This window comes from Semicossyphus pulcher, unplaced genomic scaffold (assembly GCF_022749685.1).
Source record: "Semicossyphus pulcher isolate SPU_LCO1_2020_fin unplaced genomic scaffold, fSemPul1.0.p SCAF_7, whole genome shotgun sequence".
In the NCBI taxonomy this organism is placed as follows: Eukaryota; Metazoa; Chordata; class Actinopteri; order Labriformes; family Labridae; genus Semicossyphus; species Semicossyphus pulcher.
This window is the reverse complement of record NW_027211748.1, coordinates 11,940,963-11,968,533: the sequence shown is the minus strand read 5'-3', so window position 1 is coordinate 11,968,533 and position 27,571 is coordinate 11,940,963. Positions and strand designations below refer to the sequence as shown.

Below are 27,571 nucleotides of genomic sequence, written 5' to 3'. Positions count from 1 at the left end.
CCAAGATCCCTTAGCACGTCGTAGGCATTTGTGAGGTGTGAAATGAGTAATCCACTCACTCCTTATATAGGCCTAGTTGAAGGCTTGACAAATGGGTTTTATAACTCCGCCTGACTTCAGCTCTTTTGATGGTACAGTTAAAAATAACATGGGAACTTGCTCAGTCATAGAACTGGGCTCTTAACCACCATTGTTGAGCACTTTTGTTATCAATTTATCATTCTGTGGGTGTATTGTTTATCAGCTTTTCATTATACTGTACTGTATAACTCTGTGTGTGGGGATGGCATAAAGGGATGTAATGATAATTCTGTGTGAACCAACTATGGGATAAAGTTGAATTCCATTTATGGCTAGTTTCCTACAGATTTAGGATCAAATGGATGACCCCACGGCTAGCAGAAAATACTACTATCAAGAAATATAAGTACTACATTTGAAGACGTTGAATGGCTATGGTAGAAAAAGAAAATCTGTGTTAAAAATGGGGATTCCCATGCTAATTCACAGGGCTAGTGTTAAAGCTTGTCCGCCTCCTCAGACATGACCTCTGTGGTCCTGGTGGGAGCCCCAGACACTGATCTGCCACTGCACTACCAGCCGTTACTACGACTAATGAATAAGAAAAGGCAGCAGTCTTAATCCATGTCTGGTCAGAAGCCTCCTCTGGTGTTCCTGTGATGTCCACTCCAAAGTGTCACTTCTCACACCGTCCAGAGTCTTTACACGGCCATACTGAGAGGGAGCTTTGGTAAAAGGACAAGAAAAAGATTAACACAGCAAGCTTAAGACTTCAGCAGAGCATTTATTCCAGTAAGCATTGGATGTAGACTAAGTACTTAAGTGACGTACCATAATAAAGTACTATTCAGAGGTACTTGTACTTTACCTGTGTATTTGATATCACCCCACTCTGCACTCAGGGACAGATAAAGTACTTTCTCATCCACTCCATTTATCTGACAGCTATAACCACCAGTCACTGAGAAAAAATCTGAATGTTTGAAGAAACATATAATTTATATAGATTTAGCTGCAACATTAGAAAAAGTTAGCTCGACCTTGGCCACCTACAACATACATGTACTTTACCTGAGTGTAGCCATTTTATGCTTCTTGATACTTCTTCTTTTATTACAATTCAGAGGAAAATATCGTCCTTTATGTCAAAGTTACTTGATGTAATTTGCTAAATTACTGGTATTTGATAACTATGACAAATGTAATGTTTGTAAGGGACAGTCTGCTCATCACTACGTTTATTCATGTAAAGTCTGAGTATAAACAGATGTATATTTTAACCTTATACTGTAACAAGAAAGAAAGAGAGAGAGAAAAAAAGGAAGAAAGAACTTGATACAGCCCACAGTCAGACCTGTGTGTGTCTGTGTGGAGACTAGACCGGATTTGCAGGTCCCCAGAGGTGTAAATGACCGCTGCAGGAGGGCACTTTGTTGATTTTCGCACCTCGTCCGCACTTTGGATCAATTCCAAAGGTGTGAACAGTGAAGGAGAGGGGGAGGGGCCAGGGTCGCTTTGATCAGCCGGCTGAGCCGCGGACTGTCTGCAGAGAAGACGCTATTGTCTCTGGAGACGGGCAGACATCCGCTTACTTTGGGAAGGTGAATGTCACGACTTCAGGATGGACATAAAATAACGTCTTTGATTTCATATTTTTTTGAGGGACATTCTTTTTAAGTTCTTGCCTAAATCGTTGCCCCTGCTCCACCCACATCTTACCGTCCCTGAAGCCTCGATCTAATGCAAACAGTCAACAGTTTGCAGTAATTTTCAATCATTGATTGGTCATGGGCCCATTGACAGCTGCCATCTTTAATGAGTCTAATGTTTGTCCAATTTAAGCTCACATGAGCTGCTAACAAGCACTCAATTGTGAGCCTGTACGAAAGGAAGAAATACACACTTTACTGTAAAAATTAGGCAACATTTTATTAGAGAATTTTTTTTACAAACATAAAAATAAAAGTAAATAAAAGCTTAAAAATAATTAAAGTAGGGAAAAAAGAAAGAAAAATGTGCATTGTCAGTGTCTGTTCAAATGACAAATTCAGGAAATGTTCAAGTTGCCAAGAAGAGCAATGTTTCCTCTCTCATTACAGCAGAAGCTTCAAAGCCGTCCACACAGTCTCCTGACATCTGTGTGAGTTGCTTTATACCCGTGCAATAACCCTAAACCCTGACTTCTGAAGTGAGCACCCTGTTTGTTCTGAACAGCAATGAGCTTCACTCACTTCCACAGGATCCTCTTCTCCATATTTATGAGGACCAACATCAGACCATTTCAAGTGTTACGTGGCACACCTAAAGTGGGGAAAACATCAATATTCTCCTCATCGGCCACAATAAATAACTCTAGTTTCATACAATCCATGGTGGGAATCATATTTTTAAAAATAGTATTTACAGGAAATATTAATAATCTTGGTCCTGGTTCCTGTTCAAGGTTGATATTTCCATCATAACTTAAAGGCAAAAATCTCTTTATACAGAAACAGCTATTGTATGTAAAAATATATACGCTCAGAATTGAAGACAAACATTCACACAAGCATTGAAATGTGTTAAATAAAGTGTTTCTTAGATTGAACGAGAGGCATCTGTGAAATCAGAGTCAGAGAAAGTTTCACAGCTGATACAGAAAATAAAAAAACGCTGCAGTTGTAACATGTCGCACAGGCAGCTCTATATTTTCTTTGCAATGATATAGCATGATGGGCTGGTCGCTCCCAGTTTGTGTTGCTCCTGTTGTCTTTAATGCTTTCACCACCTCCGTCCTACCTGCGGATCAGTAACGTGTGTACTCGAGTATCTCCATTTAATGCTACGTTAGACTTCTACTTCAGTACCTTTAAAAAGGATAATAGTAGTGTACTCAACTACATCTGTCTGAGAGCTGTAGTTACTTTATAAAATATGATACATTATTATAGACTTAGCCTTCTAAAAGTATAAAAAAAACAGGTCAAAATTCTCTTGGCTCTGACCAGCTACAAAATGCGGCTTACATGGTAATGCATCAGTATTACGACGTGTCGGAGGTGGTGAAAACCTTTCGTAAGTCTGTTTAACTCGCAGAGACTTTATGCAACACCAGAAAGTGACTTGGCCAAAATAGAGCAGACATAAGGGAGTCTCATTCATGTTCCTCTTCCAGTGCAGCCTACAAAGTGCACTCGTACCCTCCTTTGGTGCTTGATAGTTATGCATGACTCCACCTGTTCTCAACACATGCTGACGTAGCACAGTGTTGTTGTAACCAAGGAAATTGACGTCACAAAGTAGTGAATTAATTCAGAACACCACAGAGCCACTTCCTGCAGCCTCCAGTTGGTTCATGTTTGTTTGACCTGTGGCCCAGTGTTTGAGCACATACTGTACTTCCTATATTGGGTTCTGCATGTCTTCATCAGTGCATTGAATGCTTCCCCAAAGTGCTGCACATTTTTAAGTGCTACACAGAAATGAACGAATGCGCGCACTCCCCGCTAACACCAAGAACATCCCCGCGATGCAGCTTATAAGTATGTTTCAATAAACTGTTTGATGTGCACTATGAATATTCACATTCCACACAAGTGTTGATTGTTTGAACCAGTTTTCCCTGACAGGCTCAACTCATTGCTAAAAACAGCAAGACGACAGTAATGAAGAAATGTGTGTGAAGAGCAAAGGGCCTTCTGATGTGAAAGTAAAGTAGGTCACTCTTCACAGATTTGTAGAACAAGAGGCTTATGGGTAATAAACGTCACTCTGAGAGTCTCGAGCAGTTCATTGTCGAGCTGGTTGTGTCTGGGAGCCAGGAGACGGGCCGTGGCAGGAAGTAACAACAGTTTTTGAAGGTTCGTCTCTAGGCTGCCGCTGACAGCCGACATCCCCCGAATCTGTATCACCGCTGTCCAGCTCGGGCTGATCCTCCTCTGCTGCTGCCGCTGCTGCTGCTGCTTCCGAGGTGCCGTCACTGCAGCACACCTGGACAGCACAGATTAAAATTTGAAGGTTAGAAAGATGCGTGTGTGAGAAACAATGAGAAAGAATTTCAGGAAGAAATAAGCCACAAAACTGAAATGGACCTTTAAAAACATGTCATTATACCTTGATGTCTATCGCCTTGGGCAGACCTCCCTTCTTCATCCAGGGGTGGACCTGGATCAGCTCCTTCTTCTGCTCCTCTGAAAAGCGCGGCTGGTTCTTCTGCAGCAGCCTCAGCTTCTCTCTGTCCTCTCTGAGCACTCTCTCGATGTCACTGCAGAAACAGCAAACAGAAACACAGACACATTCAATACTCTGCTCTTTAACAGTCACATCTGACAAACCTTTATAAGGATTGGGTTGATAAATAAGAGGAGTTGGATGATATATACTTAAAAGCAGAGGATCACTAGCTGTTAAAACTACTCTGGAATGATCTTAAACTTGTGAAATGCCTGCAGAGCTGAAAACCATATACAGTTACTCTGTGTTAGTGTAAAAGTGCCATCTAGTGGTCAAATACTGCCACTGCAAACCACTCCACTGGGAGACAGGCACAGGTTCTTGTTTCCATTTAGGGAGAAAAATCGACATGCAACATCAAGCAAATACAAACATTTAAACAAAACATGATGTGCAACAGGCTGTTCACACAGGACAGCAGCACTGTTACAGAGTTTGTTGTTGCTTTAAGGCAGAGTCTTCTTAAGTAAAGAAGGATTGTTGGTATATAAAGTGTTGATGCCTGAAGACAGCAAAACACAAAACAGTACAAAGTCCACTGAAGTATCAGTGCCATCATCACATTTCTGCAGCCCACAGCAACTCCACTCTGGGATGTGTGTGCAGCCAGGGGGCAGAAAACACTGCAGTGAGAGGAGATGAGGATGAGCTGTTGTGCAGTTATTTGAAGGAGAAGGCTCAATAGTCCAACATCAGAATACCATGTATAAAGTGACTCATATACATATATTGGTTTCTGTAGGTTACAGTAAGTGGATATACTGGAGATACCTCAGCACTTGTGACAAGGGCACCATAGATGACGTTTTTTTCTAATCCTACGTTTTACAGAATAAAGTGCTCCTTTGTCTTTGTCTTACAATCTGGGAGCAACATTGTCGAGACGAAACAACAACGAAGCGTCTAAGCTCTTTTTAACTGTGACAATTAAACCGCACCTGGAAAAAAACCTTGATTAAGTTCTTCAGTTTTTTCGCCAGTTTGTAAGGCTCTCTGGAGTTGCAGATGATGGGCACAAATAAGCTTTCTCATGCTTCTGCCTCCTGGTTGCACACACATCCTTCTCTATCTAGAAAACTATTAGAAAAGAGGAAAGCTTTCCATACACACCCTTCCATATCAAACAGAAGGTTGCTAAACTATCAAACATTTGTGTCTAAAGGGGCACTCTCCAACTCCTCACTGGCTATATACCGCTGTCCTCCTACTCACCGCGAGGGCAGCTGATAGGTCATCATGACATCCTCATCAGCGTTGGCCATGAGCAGCCACAGCGGGTCCTGCCGCACATACTTGATGAAGTTTTCGCCCTGCTCCATCTCCATCGGCCTTCCATCGCTGCTGCTCGAGTGACCGTTGACCTTCTGGCTGTTCTGGGACGAGTCCACGCTGCCAAAGTAATTACTGCTGTTGTTGCTTCCTAATAACACACAAAGAGCAAACATTATACGTGTGAACAAAGACTTGGTTGTGAGATTAAAAGACAAAATTTATGTGTAAGTGGTTGCTTGGGAGATTTTCCGCACTACAGCTATAATGAAATTCAGGGTAAAGCACTATTTCTTGGTATATGTCTAGCAAATATCATAATTAATTTCTGTACACACACTTCAATCAGTAAACCCTGTGATGTTGGCTATGCACTGTAACTGTTAAAATATTAACTCAACTTGAACAGAGAGACAACAAAGATAGTCACGGAGTTCCACAAGGTTCAATGCTCGGACTGATTTAATTCACCTTATACGGACTAACTAAACTTAAATCATAACTTGAAGTAATATGAATGACCAACAATTTTCTGCTACTTCACTCAATAAAACAGAAGATGTTGTGCTTGGTCCTAAACACCAAAGAGACATTATATAATGATTGGGGGTGCCCTAGATGGTATCATCCTGGCATCCAGCACAACCGTGAGGAATGTAGGTGTTGTACTCAACATGTCCTTTAACTCCCACATGAAACAAAGATCAGGGACAGCCTTTTTTCGCACATTCTGTCTCAAAACAATGCAGAAAAACGAATCCAGGAATTCGTTACTTCAGCCTTATATCATCCCAGCCTAAGATGATACTGACCTGTTCCGCTACCAGAGGTCCCGCTAGCAGATGTCCCACTAGCAGATGCTCCGCTGGCTGACGTCCTGCTCTTAGATGTCCCGCTGTTAGACGTCCCGCTGGCTGAAGTTCCACAGCCGTTGGACCTTGAGCCCATTGACCCCGAGGTGGCTGAGCCAGTGCCTGAGCAGGAGTCCTCGTGGAGAATGATGTCCAACATGTCGCTAGACGAAGAGTTGATGTCGCTGTTGTTCCCATCGCCGCGTGAACTTGCCTGCAAAAACATAAACATTAAAGCGGAGCCATTAAAAAAACAAGCATGACTTCACAGCTCTGGCCAACAGACTGTATTTGGTACTATCTCCTGCATCATTATAATAGGCAGGAGCAGAGTCATTGGCTGTGTTGCATCTTGCCTCTGCATTTTGGGACTCAGCTGGGAGTATACTTCTCCCATGAGCATGGAAAATGGTCAGTCTGACCAATTAGCTTGTACAAAAACATGTCTGATTACTATAGCTACGCTGTAAGGCGGAGCGTAGTTAGAAACACAACAGTGATCCTGATCCTTCTGCAGCTTATTTAAAGTAGTGCAAATCATTAAATAAGAGCATGAACAGTAAACAACATTTATCCACCATTTTCTTTGGATGCAAAAAAATGGTTTCCAGTTCTAATGTGAAGGGTGTCATGCAAAATCAAAGAGTGTATGTATGTGTGCATACAGTCATACATACAGCACAGTTGTGCACTGTAATAAGGGTTTGGTATCACTTTGTAGACATCTTAATGAACTCAACACAACACTTGTTTTTCAGATTATGTCTCCTTGAGGTCTCTCAGTCTCAGACTTAAGCTGAAATGATTATCACTCTTGACAATAGTCTTTACTGGATAGATAAGAACATTGCAAGATCAAAAGAATGCTGATCATATGTCATGAAAAGGAAACAAAAGTTATAGTTATAATCGACATATGAATTCAGGGAGGAATGGGTTTGGAGAAGTGTGGAGGTTTTCTGATGATTTGCCTACCTCTTTGCTGCAAGCCCTCAGCCTAGAGCACACTTTATCCCAAGACAAACGCTCACAGGCACAGGGCGTGCCCTCGTAATACAAGGGTCCAGGTGGACCAAGGAGACTGAGAGATGGCTAAAGGGTGTAAGGGATAATAACATCATGTGTTAACACCCTGGGTCACATTTCATCCGAGGACTCTAGACTGACTTGATTTTACACATGGCATAGCAATACAAGAACAAAAAACGGCTGCATTTTAATACTGTGAGTAATATTGAAGAATCACTGTGACCATGGCATTAAATCCCAAAAGGGTGAGAGACATTTGATTGAATGTCTCAGGGGAACATGCCTGCCTATGGAGGTTCAAACAGCCCACAATTTACGTGTGGATTAGACATTTTATCCTGACAATTTAAGAACGATACATGGAAGACTATCAGTCATTCGCTTTGGAAGACTTTTGGAGGAAAAGGAGAGAAGATGAAGGTTAGTTTCCTTGTTTACCTGATTCAGCTCCCTCTCCTTGGCTTGGTTGCCACTTGCTCCCTTCTCCTTTTCAGTCATGTTGTTCCCTTGTCCTCCAGAAGAGAGCACTATGCTGTCCTGCCGGTCCACAGACAGCTCCAGCTCCAGCAGGTTGAGTGGTGAGCTGCAGCGAGACTGGAACAGGGGTGGCGACGCTGGGCCTCCACCTCCTCCTGACTGTGGCGTCGAGGAGCGAGACTGGCCTTCCATGGGGGCCTTTGGGGTTTCCGAGGATGGAGGGAAGGAGAACGGCTGGGCCAGGTATCCTGCTTGAGGAGCGAAGTGGTTCTGGGTGTTTAACTGGTTCTGAAAACTGAAGGCAGGAGGAGCTGCGAAGGGGATCTGGTCTGGAAAGGCAGCTTGACAGAAAGTCTGTGTTTGGATTGGGAAGCCAGTCTGTGCGTGGTACACTGCCTGTGGTGGTAGCTGCCCAGGGGCCATAGGTGGGTACACGTAGTTGGGCAGCACTAAAGCCACGATGGGGGTGACAATTGGGGCGGTGTATGGAGCAGGATGGATGGCTGAGGGGCAGGGAGGGGCCTGGGTGCCCTGGTTGACCCCAAAGCCTGGTTGAGGTGCGTCTGTGTGGGGAGCTACAGAATCAGCTCCGGGGTAAACTTGGAGGGGGTATCCGGGCATGACAGAGGGGTAGGCCATGGGGAAAGTGGACTGTGAGGTGTCAGAGCGAGACCAAGAGGTGGGGTTAAGGCCGTGGTGTAGAATAGGAGGCCGCAGGTTATGCTGTCTGTGATGGGACACCGTGCTGTCTGAAGACTCCACCTGCCTCGCTCGCTTCGACTTGGTCTTTTTAACCCGCGTGCTGCGCCGCGCGGTGGGCCCTGCACCCGCTCCAGCATGCTTACAGGAGCGAGCAGCAGGAACAGCTACAGGTTGGAGAGGATGACAAAGAATGTCTTTAGTAATTTGTGAATATGACAAATGTAATAATAAATGTGTAAGTGTGGTGGACAGAGGTACCATTGCTGGCGGTCTGTTCTCTCTGCCGCTCCAGGTACTGGGAGCAGTTAGCTTTGAGTGCTGTGATTTTACGGAGCTCCCTGAAGCGATACAGAAAGGCCTGCTCCTCCTTCTGCGTATGGGCTGCCAAAACCTGCTTGGTCAGCCCAAGCTTTTTGTAAGACTCCCTCTCGTGACTGGGAGGTGAAACAGCAGAAGGAGGAGCCCCGGTGTTCTGGTTAGACTCTGCCGTCTCTCCTGTTACCGGGACGTCCTCTATGATCTCTGTAAGGATGACAGCAGGGAAACATATTTAACACGTCCTAAATCAATGAGAGGTAGAGTGACATGTTAGCTTATTTACATTTGCAATGACGACGACAAAAGCAATGTTGACTAAGCACTGCAGCAGCTTGAACAGGCCAATGTGGTTTACAAAAACAATTTTGGGAACAGGGAAATATATTCATTCCAAGGCGATTAGTTACTGACTCTGTATGTCAGAGTAGCCATTAAATGAGCCGCCTTGATTCAGTTTGGGTGATACTCAGTTATTAGTAGATGCTCGCTGCATCATGTTAGCCAATGAGTATTCAGCTGTAGTCCTGTGGTACTTTGGTATAGTGCTATACAATAGAAATGAATTAGGTTTTACATTATTATCGGTCTTGTTAATTTGGTCCAACTTCAAGGCTAGTGTGCAAATTACAGTATGCACAATGTTTCAACGCAACACTAGATAATCATCAGGACAGGAGCTGTAGATTGTGACGCACATTCAAGTGCAACAAGTTTTTAGATTAAATTGAAATATTTTTTGAGTTTGCTTTTTTTCTGTGTTTACGATGTTAAGCATCCATTGACTCAACTACATAAACAGACACACACACACACGCACAAACGCACACACAGAGACACAGAGAGAGAAGCGTGTTCACACACAGGTGCAAAGTTTCATTTACAGTGCTGTGAAAAACCATTTGCCCCTTTCCTGAATTCTTCTGTTTCTGCATATTTGTCACACAGGGCTGTGTCAGATCTTTACCATTAAAGATTAGAGAACAAATGGGGGAAAAAACGTACTCTAAATGATATAACGGTGGGTTGTTACTGTCACTGTGTTACTCTACGGTTCTTTCAGTAAAAAACATGAAAAGCTTAACAATCTGTTTTAAAGGACGCTCGTTTCTAATGGTGTTTTTTTTTGAAGATCTGAAATCGTTGTGTAACAAATATGCAACAATAGAGGAATCAGGTCGAGAGCAAACACTTTTCCGCGGCACTGTACCTGACTCCGGTTGAGGTTTCTTGTCCCCAACATGCACTATAGTGCTACTGTAGCTACACTGGCTGGTTATGGACACCACGCTTTCTGGCTTGTTAGGTACAGGTAGGGGCAGCGAGGTGCCCACTACCGCTGTGGCTGCGTCACTGGACTTTTTATCTCGATCATCCAAAGCGGAGAGACCAGAGTGATCCTTCAACAAGGCTGGTTCTGCCAAGAGAACAGAGAACAAGATATTCTGACAAGGAGCTGGCATTGCAGAGTCTGAGAGAAGAGTTTAAAGGTCATAGAGTAAAGGCATTAAAAAGGCCGGAGCTTTGTATGATGAGGTGAAAATAAGCATCTGAAATCCTTCAGAAGTGGTGAAACATACCTTCGGACACCTGCATGTTGCTCGATCCTTTCTGTTTGTCGTCATCTGAGTTAGATGACGTGGTGTTAGAGGAAGAGTGGCACTTCCTCTTCATGGTGATGGGAACATTACAGCCCTCCAAGTACCTTCAGGAATCATGACGAGGACACAGTGATTAGTTTCGTTCATCAAATATTATCAACTAGTTATCTGCAGGAGTATGTCACATGTTTTTTGTTAAGGTCAAACTTTGGCCTTTTCATCTCTGTACCTGACAACACTGTCCAAACAGCTGATCTGCTGGTAGGAGTAGACCGTCTGGTCATTGAGGGTCATCTCCTCCTGGAAAGAGGACCTGCTCTCCTCCATAGTGGACCCGGCCTCCTTCCAGTTGAAAGGAGCCGCCGAGTCTTTGGGCCGAACCACTACTGGCCTCTTCTGTACAGACTCTACAGGAAGGTTGCCAGGAGTTAGGGATTGAGTGGAAGATGCGCTCAAATTTTACAACTAATTATGACATTTCCCCAACAAAGGAACAAGTCGCATAAAGACACAAATAACAGCTTTCTTATTGTCTCTGGTTTAGATACACTTAAAGTTAAACCTACAAATATTCAGGTAATATTTGCTGAACTTACTGCCATTGGTTTTCTTGTTGTCATGCTTGGCTATCTGCTGCTCCTGGCTCTTCTGAAGGTGAATTCCCTTACAGATTTCCTGAAATGTTCGCTTTGAAATAGAAAAGTAAGTACACCAAGTAAGTACAATAGTACACCAGTTTTGAGTATCTTATTACGAATATGAGAAATCCTGGGTTTACTTACAGGTCTGACTTTGTCGCTCACTTCCTCCTCCTCGTGATGCGTTTTACTCCCGCTGCCCTTGTCGAGGCTCTCGCTAGAGGAGGTCAGGCTCAGAAGGTGGTCGTTTCTGTTCAGACTATTGTAGCCACTGGAGCCACTGTTATGAACCGGCTGATTACAGATAAAGAGAGGGATGGGAGACATTTAAAAGGTTAATCATCCAGGAGTATATAACACTGCATAATCCACACGTTGCTCTACTTTTTCTTGTGACATCTTTCGTTCTTAGTGGCCCTTAAGGTCCTTACGTTGAAAGAAAGATGCTGCTCTAATCTACACAATTAGCCATGCTATGTATTTGTGACTATCATACACTCTCACCTGAAGCAGGAGCCGATGGATCTGCTCAGTGACCTCCTGCATGTCAGAATCCATGGTCTTCATCTCCCCGACAGTGGAGGGCGGGGCCACAAACACATCTTCATTCACAGGGCCCCTGATAAACAAAAATAATGATAAACAGGTCATTTTGATATGTCCAACCAGAGTTTGGTAATGCCTAACAAATAGGACTATGGACAACGACGGACCGTACATCAGCTTAGATATTAAAAGACAGATAAACTCACATCCGCACTTTGTGTCTCCCGATAACAAAGGAGACCTTGCGGCTCCACGGGTTGACAAAACTGGACCAGCTTGTGTCGAGAATGATGTATTCTCCGTTTCGCGCGCAGAACCGGATGGACGAGTGGTCAAATGGTTGCCCTGCGTATTGAAGAACTGCAGAGAAAGACAACATGATGTAGTCACATCATGATAGGGACAGACTTATCGTGCAGACACAAGAAACTCTGCCTTCATCCGTTTGATTCTGTAAACTCACTCTTTCTGTGAATGGCCAGCAGGATCGGGCGGTCGTTGGGATGCAGGTGGAGGAGGACTGATGTGCCGATCAGGTCCTGCGGGAGGTACCCGAGGAGAGGAACCGCCCTGATAGACACAAATCAAACTGTTAGTCACCGATCCTATGATCCTCTGATAGTTGGAATTTATGTGCAAACATCTCTCCATGGCTTACCTCTCATCCACATCCTGAAAGACACAACTCGGAGTGTGTGTGGTGGTAAAGATGCGCTTGTCTGTTGGAATTCTGGGAGCTGTGAGGAAGAGAGAAGTTTTCATTATCTATCCTTGTTTAGAAAGCTTTGATTACTCATGAGCAGTCCAGATTATTTAAGTTAATGAAGCTTAGATTCAACCTGAGTGAAATTTAAAAGATAAAACTTGCATAACAACTAATTCAAATCATTTTAATAACAACCAAATCAGAAGGTTTCGAGTGAACGTGTTTGCTTCTCAAACCTGCAGCTCTTACCATCATAACCAGAGTGAACTCTCTCAGCCAGCAGGAGGCAGCAGAACTGATCTTCAGCGTGTACTGTGTCCTGGACCTTCATCCGGTAGGGTGTCATGCGGAAGGGATAGTACTGCAGATTGCCCTCACACTCCTTCCCACCACTGGAAATGAGTTTGAGAAACCAAGTTTAATAAGGATTATGGTTTGTATGGTTCCAGGTTTGTAGAGTTTAGACTTCATTAGTTGAACACAAGGGGGCAGTATTAGACTATTCCCCAGCCATATCTCTTTACAACTGCTTATGGTGAGTAAATGTGTGTGTGTGTGGTTCCTTTAATGTCTGTTCTATTGAGTTTGAGACCTCAAGTGTGACGAGCACAGATATTCACACAGCAGGTGACCGCTCAGAATGAGATTTAGACTGAAGGTTTAATGAAAGAACAGTAAAGGAAATGGAAAGTCCTAACAAGTACAGTAAGGTGTGTGTGTCTGTGTGTGTGTGTATTTAAATATGTATGATACTGGCCTGGAAAAAGCATCTCATTACAGTCCAAAAGCAAATGATGTCACAAACTAATTGAAAAACATCTAGAGTGGAATGAAAGCATGAATAAAAGCCGCACGCAGGTACGGGCAGCAGATGGCCAAACACCACGTTTGACCCGACGCACACCCACCTGATTCGACAGAAGAAGGACTTCTCCTGCATGCAGTCAGAGGGGGATGACTCTGAAACGGGGAAAGAGAAATGTTTTAATTCAAAGGCAACATGATCGCTCCAAATGCTGGTCAGGGTCCCGGCTCATGCAGGTGATCGAGCTTTGGTTATTTCCATAAGAAACAGGATGAATTTAAAGCCAAGTCTGAATTAGGAGTCCAGTATAAATTTCATATGCTAGTCAAAATATTTTCGTGCATGTGTGGGACAAGTCATAACAGAGCTTAGCGGTTTAAATTAAAGCATATTCTCATCTGTATTCAGACTGTGACTGCATGTGATTGAGCTCAGTCTCGTGCATCCAGCACAGCGTAAAGAGAAAAACATGATCATTTTTACTGAGCTCTGAGATCAGGTCAACTTAAACTAGAAGCTCCACACTGATGAGCCTGTGCTGCGCTGACTTGTCACAAAGAAAACTAGTTGTATTTCAATGATCTACAGAGCGTTCTGTGAGCACAAGCTGCCGGCCTATCTGTCTCTATCAGTCCTGTCAAAATTGCTCTTTGTGTGAGTGTGTTTGCTCAGCTGAGAGGTTGCGTCCTGCCGAGTAAAGAGCCAGAGTCCTATTTATTTTTTGACAAAAAATATGATGACAAAACCCATGAAAAACTGTATTGATTACACTGACAAGAGACATCCTAAGATCATTGAATGATCTTTCCGTATGCAGTACTTCCATATTAAGATCAAGGATACCCAATCTGGTATAACTGACACTGTGTCTGTAGAGGGAGCCGTGTAGCTGCTACATATGTACCTGCTCCAGTGCACATGCTCCAGGAGGGCAGGCGGTACGGCGTCGTGAAGCTGTAGAACACACTGACATCCTGCGGCGTGAGGAACTCAACAAACTTGGTGTTCTTGAACACGTCTCTTTTGCAGTTGAGGATGGAGGCGGCCTGATCAGAGATGTAGACTATCCGTCCTGTGTTGAGCGACACTGCTACTGCGAAAATGTCCTGCGGAAGAGATGACATTCAGATAAATGAGAAAACCTCAAACACAATCAGTTAAAATTAAGTTACTTCTTTAAAAGGCAATTTGGTGACTCACATTGTTTTTGAGGGTGTATTCAGACGTTATGCTGTCTATCTCCTCGATTGTATAAGACGATACATCCAGGCCTGGAGGCTGACTGTCATTGACCATCAGCAGCTGGTAATACTCCTCATTAGCTGCAAGAGACAGGTTTGATTATTTTACACATACATTGTGAACAGACCTCAAACCACAGGAAAGCACTGTGCAGAGGTTAGCAGTAACACCAAAAGAGAAGCAGAGGACAGACAGGGCTTTGAAAGCAACTTACCTTCCACCTGTTTGACACAGCGCAGGGCGTACTTCAGGGTGTTCAACGTCGTGGACTTGTTATTGTGTTTCTTCTCAGCGGGCAGATGATGCTTCAGTTCTTTCAGAAGTTTAATCACCTCCTTCTGGGTCTTGGCTTTGGCCGACTCCTGACTACTGCAATTTGCACAAACACAGGGGCAAGTCAGATACGGCGACAAGGAAAACAGGTTAGTGATAAAAAGTGTTGTCAGTGTTAGCGCGGCCGGTCGTTGCACTAACCTGCAGCCGCTGGTTGATGGGTTGTCCTGCTCTGAGCTCAGCAGACTGAAGGCGTTTGAGCTGCTGGGAGGAGACGGGCTGTGGGAGTTCGAGCTGCTGGAGAGAGAAGGAAAAATGAAGATTTTGGTTGAACATAGAGCAAAAAATTACTTTAATTATATCAAGTAGACACAAAGAGGATGATTTTGTCCCTGGACAGAATTACATAAACAGCTGACTGATGTTTAAATAATTTCCTGATATTTCTGAAGCATGTACTTCACACATGTCTCTCCTTCTCACCTGGCTGAGACACCTGATGTTGCTAAGGTGCTCAAGTTACCTAATAATAAAAAAACAAATATACTTAATCTCACAATATGGGGTGCTGTTGAAGTGTGCCTAAAAAAGATAAGCGGATTTCAGCCTTTGTGGAAGTGACTGGCCAACAATGCGCATGCAGCTTCACTTCTCATTTAGCAGCCAGGCTACAAAAGAAAACCACACTCCAAGTCCGAGGTCACTCTCACCTCCTTTAGGACCTTTAAGTGCGACTGCAGCTCGAAGGGCGCACAGCAGGAAAGCACCAATACAGGAAGATTTAGGGGCTTGAATACAACAAGTGGAAGCAAGAAGTTCTTGGAATCTGAAAATGGCTCTCTTGGTGCCCTGAAATAGTAATTATTTATAATGACTGCTAGTTCTGTCTCTGAGCCCCTCGGTCATTTAATGCTAAGAAAAGATGGATTAAGTTGTCCTACTAAAAAGCACAGAGTACATAGATGCATTTTGTTTAGAAATCTGGTTTGGCTTTGAAAGGTCGAAAAAAAGCTGCACAATTGGACCTTCAGGGGACTTGTTCAATCTTTCTGTAAGTTTTAAGCTCTTCAGACATAGATTGTGGTGGAAATGCAATGAAGTAAGGTTAATGTAGAGGGCCTGCATGCAGCAGAAGAGTGTACGTGTATGAGTGTGTGTGTGTGTGTGTGTGTGTGTGTGTGTGTGTGTGTGTGTGTGTGGGTGATCCACTGCATTAACCTACAAGCTTAACACTGCACTAATACATGAAAGCCCTGAGAGACAATGACTCACCACAACACAGGTTACTATGTATAACCTGCTTACCAGGCTAGGAATAGAAAACACCTTTAAGAATAGCCTCTCCAAGCCGAAGTAGGTTTTTAATTCTATTAAAGATAGTCTTTAGCGCGCCAGAATACAACAGCTGGTTTTAGACTAGACGGACTTAACGTGCATTAGAGTGAGATTTAGAAACGATTCCTTACAGTAGGCTAATTGACAGAGTGGTAGTAAGTCTGTGTGCCACCCTCTGTGTCTCTGGCCGAGGTGAAGGCGAGGGAAAGGTTGTTTAACAGACTGCACTAATCATGATGGAAAACTTTCTAAACTAGTCTCAATTCTATATTTGCTAGGTAATTCTAAGCAGACTATCAGTCGTATATTCAGTGTTTTTACTTTGGAGAAGTGATGAAAATATGTCAGTATGCATACTTAAGTTAAATGTTCTACACAATGTCCAAAGGGAAAAAAAGCCATGAGTTACACACAGCTTGAATAATTAAATTGAATCAAGGATGTTCCAGAAGATCTCAGAATACACGCTATAATATGTTTATAGAGAACTGTTTTATCCTTCTCTTTGTGAAGTCTTATTGGCAGTGACGTTCCAAAGGAACAAATGTCAATGCATTTATTGGCTAATTTCCTGTTAGTGTACACAAAGGAAAGTGCATTCACTGAAGATAAGTAGAACTACTACATATAAGTACATTGTATGAGATTGGGACACAACATTGGTATAATTAATAGCAGTGAGAATGACTGTGTTTTATGTAACATCGAAGGGCTCTAGTAATGTACAAGCTGCATCCCAGGCACGCCTAACCAACCTATCAAGTATGTTACCTGCCGTTTATATAATTTTTTCTAATTGCAGTAAAAAAAACAAATTCAATTATCTTTTTGAATGAAAATGTGTTTATGGAAATGTTAGTCATTAATTATATCAGTATGACTTCAGCAGCATCAGGGGACTTTGGAGTATCATCATTTGTTGTTATTCCTTTCCATGCAAAACATCTGTGGTATATAATACCACTAAGTCAGATTCAAAAAGGAGGTAGCCAGTTGACCTTTACCTGACAAGCTTTACTTAAGACTTTCAACAGCTGTGAGATACTGACTCACCTGGGCTACATCTCAGGTTACTATATGTAACCTGCTTACCTGGCCAGGAATAGAAACCCCCTTTACAAATAACCTCTCCATCGACTAGAAGGTTTCTAAGTCTATTAAATTTGCCTTCACCGCTCGCCAAAGCAACCGCTGGTTTTAGACCGCTCAGTCTTAACTTATTAGTGATCAGTAGGTTAATTCACGCGGCTGTGTTAAGTCAGTGACTAGTGGAAACATGTTCCCGAAGGAGACAGAGGAGGTCCTGTTTAGGGCGTTTCTCTGCTCAAGGTGAAGATCAGGGGCTTGTTCAATTAGAAACCTTCCACTGACGGGCTGTTTGACATTTGACCTCTTACCTCATCGAGTATATGTGGATATCTCATTACATTGAAGAGGAGGGAATGACAAGGGGAATCAACTGCATATGAATAAGGCAAAGAGGAGCGCCAGGCAGAGGGCTTATGTTTTTCCATTGGATATAATGAATATTTAATCAAGCTATTTAAAATGATGGGAATAAATTCTAAATACGACTGTGTGACAGATTGGGTTCTTTTGGACGATAAAGTGCTTTAATTTTGACATAATTCAGTGGTCGAGCGCACAAAATAGTCGTATTAACACGTGGACATAAAGCTTTCCCTTTCTCATTTGGCTACAAAAGAAACCCGACACTGAGCTTGACAAGCACAGCAACAATTTAATAAACTTCTTTATTTAAGTCAGATGAGCATTAGTTGCCTTCAGAAAGTTTTAATGTTTGAGCCTTTTAACAACAGTGCAGCCCAGGTCCGTGTGCATGCGGTACACTGTATTAACCTACAAGCTTAGCAATACTCTGAAATCAGCAGATCTCTAGACACGCTGACAAACCATCTCAGATACAACATGTTGCTATTAATAAGAGGCTTACGTGAATTAGTACAGAGACAAGATCCACAAATAGCCTCTCCGAGTAAACCCAGAGACCTAATTCTACGAAATACACAGTTATCAGTTTAACATGTACACATTGACAGTGTAAGGTTCAGGCCTCGTTGTGTTTACATATAGATATAGTATCTATACATACATAGAATATCTCCGGAAATTATTGACATTTTTGAGTCAGGTTTGGTCTGTTCATTCTGATAAGGTGTTTTTAGCAGCATTTTTATTCTGTTTGGTCATTCAAGCCAATTCAATAAGGATGATTGTACTCCTTGTGAAAACAGCTACAGAGTTTGAAACAAGCTCTGTCAAGTTGTATGGCGGAAGTGAGTGAACAGAAACCGTCAAGTCTGGATTAAATAGAGATCTGGACTCTGATTTGGCCACATTTGTTTTGTCATTCTTGTCTACAATCTTCTTTTGTATCATTGTCTGGCTGGAAAATAAAAAGCCTGACATCTCTTGCAGACTGCAGCAGTTTGGCCTTCCAGAAGCCTAGTTTCTTCCCTGCATGCTCCATGGAGGGGGTGCTGCATTTATAACATAATGCAGAGTTTGGCTTACACTCAATATAGCATTTAGCATGTGTCCAAAAAGCCTACTTCTAATCAAAGCAGAGATCCTTCTTCTCTTCAGTTGTCATGTCAACACTTGCTTTGTTTGTGTCACTCACCATAAAGCTGTGACTGGTGAGGTAATCAAGCTTGTTTCTAATGTTCCTTTATCTTCATAATGTGATGTTCAAAGACATCCTGGCAGAAATCTGGCAGCTGGAAGTTTTATTTAGTGATCTCAATTTTATTTATGTAACTTTTTGTTATTCTGCCATGTTGTACCAGTAAAAGCACAAAATGGAATTAATAAAATAAATACTCACTGCTGCATTCAGGGATGCCTGTTCAGGCCAGTGTATTAGGAATTACTCTTACTGGGACAAACAATGTTATTTTTTACAGCTGTGATTTTTTTGCTGCTTTAAGTCACTTTGATCATAAAATCTCGTTTCTGTTGATCAGTAGCACAAAAACTTTGCCATATCCACTGTGATTCATTGTTGAAAGAATAAAACATGAAGTGTTAACTTATTGTATAAACATGTCGGCATTTCTCTCCACGGAAAGCGCTTTAAAAAAAATCTAAATCTCATGTGACTTCGGAGGTGATAGCAATCAACCCACATTGTCCACAATGCGGGACTGTTTCGTTAAGAGGTGCTTCAGCCTACATTACAGTTTAAAATCAAAAAAGAAACTTACAAGTTAATGCCACTTGAGGAATCAAATTTTGTCACAGTTTCACCAGAAATTGGATGTCATGTACAGTGACTTTTTATCTGATAAGCTGTATAAATTGCCTTTTAAAGTGAGCGAGATGGAGGGAGAGAGAAGGAGAGAAAATGTGAGGGAGATTATTTGCAGGTGAGGGAGTGGTTTACAGAGCCAGTGTACAAAAGGTTAGAAAATGAATGGAGGGAGGAGTAAGAGAAACAAAGAGAAATATACAGAAACAAATAGAAAGATTAGGAAGAAGAAATTTCAGTCGTATTAACAGAGAAGGGAGGGAGTTGCTGGTGTGTGTAAGACCAACACACACAGGAAAAAGGAGTGGTTTGAAAAAAAAACCTGCCCGGATTCAACGGGTCGAATGATGTAAGAGAGGAAGGGCAGCAAGTGAGCGAGAAAAAATGTGAGAGCACGCAACTCCGCTTCCTCCGCCCCGTGATAAACACAGACAAATTTGTTGCTATGGCACTAACAAGGAGTTACAGAGCATGACGCACCCCATCTGGTATGAAAGCTCCGGTCGTCTCCTGGGCAAACTGATTGTGTCAGAACGTATTTTTGGTCACGCTATGGTCACGTCCAGGCAGTTTGGGAGAATTTTGGAAATGTTTTATCATTTTAATTGAACCAAACGCTGACCTCTGCAGCAGAGCTCTTGTGCTGTGAAACTACAGACTGAGAGCAGAGGAGCTGCCGGACACATGTTCAGCATGGTACAGTTTACTTAAGGGTTACTCTGTCATCAGCAAGTATTCAAATGGAGTGAACATGCTCAATGGGGCTTTTTTCCAAGCTCAGTCGAGTGTTATATCAAGGCTAAAATTACCTCTAACGCAGACCCAGCTTAGTATTAACTCTTACTTAGCCATACTGTAGATTTGTACCAGTGTTACATAAAAAGTGGCTTTAAAGACAGACTCGTCCATTTATGATCACCGAGTTATCTGTGATCTTGTAAATATTAACTCTTTCACCTGGCTCTACAGTGTAACTAGTAACCACATGTGGTATTTATGTTAAGGGTGAAGGTAACATAATGTTACTTGAGCCGGCATTAGATCTGCCTCAGGTAACATTGTTGTGCTAAATTGGAATGATGTTCCGTTCATCCTCTCTGGCCCGAAAATAAAATGTTATGACAAACGGCATGTATGTTGGGCTCGCCTCGTACGAAGCGCTCAGCTGGCAGGAAACGTCATTGAAAGGAAAAACAATTTAAAAGCAATTATTCTAATCCTGCTCTCATGGTCAGAGAAAACAGATGGGGCAGGTTCCCGGATGTTTTCAACGCGCTTCAAAGATGGCCATCGCTGCAGTCCTGGCTCACTCATCTACACATTACTCAACTGTGACGCACACATGGTATTTATTACAGCCAGTCTGTGCATGCGGAAAGAGAGTAGACTAGATTTTCTATCTTTTATGCGTAAAAGACGTCAATGTGTATGAATATTTCATGCTTTACAAGAGGGTCAAAGGAAGAGAGGGGAAGTCCAGCATCTGTTTGCCCTACTAGAATACTGATGAAGTTAAGCAGAAGGCCAGTTTGCACATAGTAATTTAAAAAGCACCAAATATTGCTTTACTTAACTCTGTTCTGTACCAGGGACTGGATGGACTAAGAACCTGAAAAGGGCTTACTAATGGCTTTATGATTATCACAACCATCACTGACCTCTTGTTGCTTTCAGAGGACTCCAGCAGCGCCGAGTCCTTGCTGTTGCCATTGGAGCTGCCCATCGACTCGTGGCTGTGGCTCTCGTTGCCATGGCTCTCATTGCCGTGGGATTCGGTTCCGCTCCCGCTGGACCCACTGCTCTTCATCTCCACGTCCTCTTCGGGGAGAGATCGGGAGCGGCCGTTCTTGCGGTGCTTGTGCGGCGAGGCGGGAGGGTCCTGACCGCTGCTGTCACTGCCCTCAGAGGCGAGGCCTAAGTCGGACCCTCCTTGGCTGTAGCCGCCCATCCTGTGCAGCTGTGCCATGGAGCTGCACCCTGAGGCCCCCCTTGGCATTGGGCTGCACGAGGTGGACACTCTGCACCCTGAGGATCCATCCTCCTCCTCCAGCACAGGGAAGTGATAGGGCTTGGAGTCTGAATCTTCTGACATCAGGAGCAGCGCTGTCCTGGGCTTGTTCCAGGTTATTTAAATAGATGATGAGAGAAAGCAATCACCCCATTTTCTGGAGGGCGGTGCCGGACTGAATCAGGGGGGAGGCGGACTGATCTGTTAAAAGAAGATTATAAATGTTAGTAATGAAGTAACACTCTTCCACGGCATGTGTGCATAGTTATAAATATTGAGAACATATACAAGGGGTAGGCATCATACAGTAGACATAGGGCAACAGCTCAAGTAGAAAGAAACCCTTCTCCATCAACCTCCTTTGATGGCTGCTTGAAAGACAGGGATTCAATTTAAACTTCCTACAGTGGCATGCTTTTAAAAATGGCCGCCAATATGCAAAGCTCAGATGATTTGTATTATAGTAGTCAAAATATGCAAAATGGTTCTTCAACACAAACACAGGCGGGTACACAAACCTCTGCACACGGTTCAGAAATCTAAAAGAGACATGAATCAATGCTTCACCAATACTTCAAATGGGGATTTTTTGCCTTTAGTCTGGTGTGATATCAGAGCGCCTAGCAGGGGTTAACCCCTGACCTCTATAGAGGGCTGCAGGTGTTTCTCTGATGTACAGTAGAAAGCTCTCTTGTACAGACACCGTGGCCTTTAAGAGCAGTGGATCTGTCAAATATGAGCCCCCCAAACACTTTCAAACGATCATCCACATAAAACACCAGACAGTGTTTATCTGTATGTCACAAAAGGTTGCTGGCTAACAGTCTGAAACCTTCGACCTGTTTACTGTGGCTTCACATACAGTAGGCATTAGCAATGGGGTGTAAGCATTGCCCTGTGGAAAAGTGTTCCTATAACCCAAGGATTACCTTTGGTGGCAGATATAGACACATATAGACAAATCTATGTCGAGATAATGTTTCTTGCTAGCACCATATAGAGTCATCTGTACAAAATGGCAAAGATAGATGAAAATGAAAAGGTGATATAAGCTGCTTCAGTCTATAATGATATATACCATTAAGCTAATTATACCTTAGTGAAGTTGTGCAACATACAATTCCTATGATTGTCTTTGTATGTAGTTCCTTTGTTCTGTCGCCTGGCTGCCTTTGCTATAAAACCACCAAACTGCACTGTTCTACGTTAACATTGAAGCTAAGTGATGCAAAAGTCAGACCTGTTAATTGCGGTTGCTCTTGAGATTAAGAGCACAGGACAAAAGGCCTTATCACTCACATAATCCTACTTCTGGGCAACACGTTAAGGTCACATGAAAGCCACGATGCAATTGTCTATGTATATAACCTGCAGCCTGGCTGACTCCCAGGGATAACAAGGCGGTGACACGTCCTCCTGTCTACCCTGCAATGGAAACATTTGTAATTTTCTACTCTGAGTGATGACACACAGCGCGTTGCTCTCTGTAATGAACCAGAGCTATAAGGGATGTATAAATGTGTTTATTTAGTCCAACATTTTTTCATTTGACCTGGGTCTGAATGCCAATTGTAGCCTTTCCCATGAAGCAGTTGGGTGTTAGTGGGTTTTTTGACCAGTGGGAAAACGGCTTAAGAGATGAATCTGGTATAAAAGACTTCAGAAGCAAAATGACTCAAAATGGAAATTCTAGATGTACTAGTAAAAGGGACAGAAAAGAAAACTGAAAAACTAAAACCTCTGTTATAAATAAGCTCTTTGTGTAGAGGGGATGCAGAGGAGGCCGCAGTTGCCCGACAATGACTTGTGGACTTTGTATCAAAAGCTGATCTCTTAATTAGAAACTTAAAGCAGCCCATAACCGGTTTCATCTGGAAGTCTGACCCACGCATTACGCAATATGGCACAATGATCCTCATTCTGCCAAAACGACAGTAGCAAAAGATTTCCATTAATAATTAACCAATCTGTTTGCCCTTATTGACGGTGGAGATCACGTTCATGCTTATCACTGACCTGCTGAAAGTACTTTCCCCCCCCCCCCCAACATCCATGCTACTGTGGAACTGGGTCAACATACAGCTGAGACAGTCAAAAGAAGCGAGCAACCATGGTTCTGACATTTAGAGACTTCTTGGTGAGATAAACTGGAGCGATGAGTTTTGCAATGATTTGTCTTCACTGTGGTTCATCTAATATCTGCAGAGTAAGATAAAACACCTCTTCAGAAAGCTTTTATTCTGCATAAAGGAACACCTGAGCTGGAGTTATTAGTCAGCAGACATTCTGCATGAATCGCTGACTGGAGAGCTGTGAGTATTTTGGCAGCTACTTTACCCGCTACACAAATTCTAGTCCAAAGTTGAAGAGCTGACTGCCAGTGCGCCAGATATTCAAAGGGTCCAAGAGTTCACACGACTACTACGTACTAAATATACGGCTAGATATTCACCTCATTAGCTCATTGTGTCAAATCTGTTGAATCAATACCGGCAGACATTCAGACGGAGAGAGATAAAGAGAGAGTTGAGCTGTGAGAGAAAAGGAGAAGAGTGGGAGATGAAGAGAGAGAGCTAGAGACACTTTCTGTAAAAGCAGAGATCCTGCAGTGATGCTGCAGTTCTGAAACTCTACCTAGTTACTGAGAGAGAACACCAGGTGAGGATTTCTGCTCTTTCAGAGATGCTCAGACAGATGACCTAATAAAAGCTTACTTAGCAATTTAGATACACTTCCTCCTGTACACTGGGAAACATTCCTCACTTTGGGCATTATCCATCAGTGAAATAACGCCAGTATTAAAAGTCCCAAAGCCACTGAACTTGGATTCTATGTTTGTATTCAGCCTAGTTTAGTGACATAGCTTAGAAACGTGGGGCTCAAGAAGATGTCCAAGAAATGCTGCAGAGCCACTTTCCCTGGTTTTACGCAATCCAAAGACACACGCCATGAGTGTTTGGTCTTTTCCTGTCAGGGTGCATTAGTAGCAGTAGGTCTAAGAAGCAGTTCCATTCACCATTGAGGTAGGTACAATGAGTAACAGGTGGCTAACAAGGCAAGATGAGCAACATAACACAATTACAGGTTATATATAACACTATATACCCTTGAAGTCATTTTAATGCAATTAAAAATCAGTCTGGGCTGTAAGAGGTTGGAACAGAATCAGTGCCTGTTGGGAACATGTTGCTCACTTGGCCTTTCTGAATCTTAGTGATAATTTAAATGAAATCACCTTTTCAATGTACAAAGAATAGAACACTCCATTCAGACCCCAAACCATTAAAACCATTAAATCTAATCACGGAGGGAAATTAAAATGTGATTAAGCTTGTTCAGTGTGTTTGGTGTAGTCACAGCTTTAGTGGTGGACACTATTTTCCTACACTAGAGGAAAGAGAGCCTGTGAGAGGTTTCCTTTTGTCCCTCTGTCTCATCTTTATTTATCAACTTGTTGCGTGTAGCCACTAACAACCGCTAACATCTATGTAGCATAGGCTTTCCATTCTCTCTTTCTAAACATCCATGGGATAATGACTAACACCTCCGCCACACCTGGACGATTTAGCATTGTAATGACAGATTACACAACTGCAACTTATTAAAATCCCACATTATATCAGATTCCTTTTTTCCCCCATTGAACAGAAATATTCATGTCACAGTGCTCTGATCATATTATCGCATGTCTGACATCAGACCATCTTATACAACCCTGCAAGAGAAGCTGCAGTTTCATAACTGCGTATCATGTTGGAGGCATTTATTTTAATAATTAGTTTGTCGTCCACATCATGAACGATGGATTGAATGAGGAAAGTTTTCCATGAGTGGGCTCAGGTTGGGTACAACACTGCATGTTTGCAGTTATTACAGCAGATTACAAGGGTGCCACTCAGAAACATAAATAGCATGCTACCTGCAGCTAACACAGGTATGTCCACCAAAGAAACTGCTTTTGAATTACTGCTGATTACAAAACATTGAACAATTATCTGGAAAGACTTTAAGTAGTGTTAACTGACCATTAGTAAATAATGTGGATTTCATCGGTATACATCAGCAGTCTTTGCTGTTTTCCCTATTCTAATATGATTTAAAGTAATCTGGATTCTTGTATGTGTATGTGTGCAGTCATTAATTTTCACACGGTTGCAACACGTGTTTGAGTTTCTTTCATGAGCAGAAATGACTCTGTGTGGTTTTTGCTCATTTGCTGACCTACATCGATCTTCAGTCACATCTTAAATAGATGCAATGGATCAGGTGAACACTGCACACTACATGCTGTACAGCACTTTCCAAGACCACCCATGGCTTGATCCACTTCCCCTGGTGGCTAAAAAAAGAACAGAGGCGTTAAATGTTCAGACCGGGAAGGAATTGTTCCATTAGGAAGGTTCCAGGGAAGGTTACGAATTGTTTGTCTGGAACTTCTTGGCCACAAGAGTTTGGTAAGGGAGTATGACAGAGAGCCACAGTATGTTTTTTATAGAGACCACCAGTGCACTAGACACAATCTTAGCAGAGTTTGCCAAACATTAATTAGAATAAAAGTTATGTGCAACACACCTCCTCTCGTGTTGCCAATTATGGCAGAGAAAATGTACAGTATATGCGACATGATGCCAAACCTTCTGCTGATTGCACATGTGCGATCTAAATCGCTTCCCCATTGCCAGCCTTTCATGCATCAGGCATCTTCCCCTGTCACCAAGAGTAAGCAGGATATGACTAAAGGCTAGACCTGCTGCCAATGTGCTGCATTGTGCTTGACAACCTTCAAACACTGAATCACTGTTAAACTACATGAGCCAAAGTAAAATACTGAATCATTTACCAGAAGGATTAATGGCAGAAGACTATTGGCAAAAGCTTCATTGATAAAAAACAAAAAACTAAAGACCATTTTCTTAAGAATTTGCCCAAATAATACAATGGAAAGCACACTAAATTACAACTCCTCCATTTATACTTTCACCTTCAGTGAAAGCAAACAAATATTAGAAGTTTCACAAGTTGCCTTTCTGTTAAATTATTAATATACTGAACAGAAAGGAGTATTTTAATGATGGGAAAGATTTATTTGGTTTCAAGTCCAGCAGGTCTTCATACTGTAACCTTCAGGTAAAATCCCAGTATCTCCAGCCTTCAGGTATTGTCCTGCTGCATAGGTTTAGAAACTTTTCAAACCTCCATTTTGAAAACTCTTTACATAATGACAAGCATGCATCGTGTCATCAGGCTAAAAATAGGCGGTTTTTAGAGATACAATGGGCGGTTTTGGCAGTAAATGATCTCACCAAACTGTATATAGGGTTATAGCCACAACTGGACACCAACACCAAACATATGCAATGTATTAAAAGTACACTTTAACATATAGGAATCTATAATTTCCATCATTACAAAACTGTTCCACAGTAGTTGAACATAAATACTTAGTTATCTCTTTGCTCTTACATAAAAAGCTGAAAAATAACTGCCAAGACAACTTGAATACTTCTTAGAGGTTAGGTATCATTTACGTAAGCCAACTACGCAGACCGCCTGACTCAGGCACCACCGCATGCTGACAATCTCTTCGGGAAAACCCATACAGCAGCTCACATCTCGCAAATTCACTAATCGTTGCTGCGTATGAACTTATGCCATGTGCTGCTGCAGTCGACTCTTTATGTAAGGCGTTATGCCGGAGTTTTCATGTGACAGCAGACAGCACGTCTACATGCACCATACCAGACTCCACAGTTGCTTCACTCAACTCTGCTCTTAAACTACTCTCGGTATCGTGTTTGTGTTGCTGCATTTACTTTCCTTACGTTTATTAAAGTTCCTGTGAGAGCAGGCATGTTAGCTTACATTGCGTAAAGGTTATCCCTCACGGATGGACTCACGTCCCCGCTGTCATGTGGGCAGGGCTGCTGGCCTGCTGACCGAGATTGACCCTTACACTGACACAGTTATGCAACTTTGGCGATGCAAGCTAATATATTATGTTACATATTCAATGTAAACCTCATAAACAGGGTTGTCATCTTTATCTGTCACATGTTAAAACATTGTTAATATACACTGACACAGAAACAGCTCTTGCATATAATAGTAAAACTCAACCAACCTGACAAAGCGCAAATCCTCTCTGGAACTCTGCGTCTCCGTGAAATAAGCTTCGTGTTTAAAGCTGTTTGTTGTTGAATCCCAACTAGAGCAAGCGTATGGGTGCGACGGTACTAGGCTGGTCTAACAGAATGTTTTCCCAGTCCAGTT

At 42.6% G+C, this 27,571-nt stretch overlaps 1 protein-coding gene across 2 annotated transcripts; it reads right to left on the bottom strand.

The window, feature by feature from the left end:
• Positions 1-1,924: 1,924 nt before the first annotated feature.
• per2 (period circadian clock 2) lies at positions 1,925-27,571 on the bottom strand. Of its 2 annotated transcripts, XM_069683957.1 has the most exons (24): positions 27,423-27,571; positions 20,952-21,502; positions 14,889-14,984; positions 14,629-14,783; positions 14,373-14,494; positions 14,077-14,278; positions 13,276-13,327; positions 12,617-12,759; positions 12,320-12,398; positions 12,125-12,231; positions 11,868-12,021; positions 11,620-11,734; positions 11,260-11,409; positions 11,074-11,164; positions 10,707-10,884; positions 10,457-10,581; positions 10,087-10,293; positions 8,820-9,083; positions 7,821-8,725; positions 7,329-7,445; positions 6,315-6,567; positions 5,446-5,653; positions 4,114-4,264; positions 1,925-3,990 (listed from the first exon to the last, which is right to left on the bottom strand). In XM_069683957.1, the coding sequence occupies exons 2-24, from the start codon at positions 21,383-21,385 to the stop codon at positions 3,790-3,792; spliced, it is 4,509 nt and encodes a 1,502-aa protein (XP_069540058.1). In that variant the 5' UTR covers positions 21,386-21,502; positions 27,423-27,571; the 3' UTR covers positions 1,925-3,789. The 2 variants fall into 2 exon arrangements, with proteins under 2 accessions (XP_069540058.1, XP_069540059.1); XM_069683958.1 differs by lacking the exon at positions 7,329-7,445.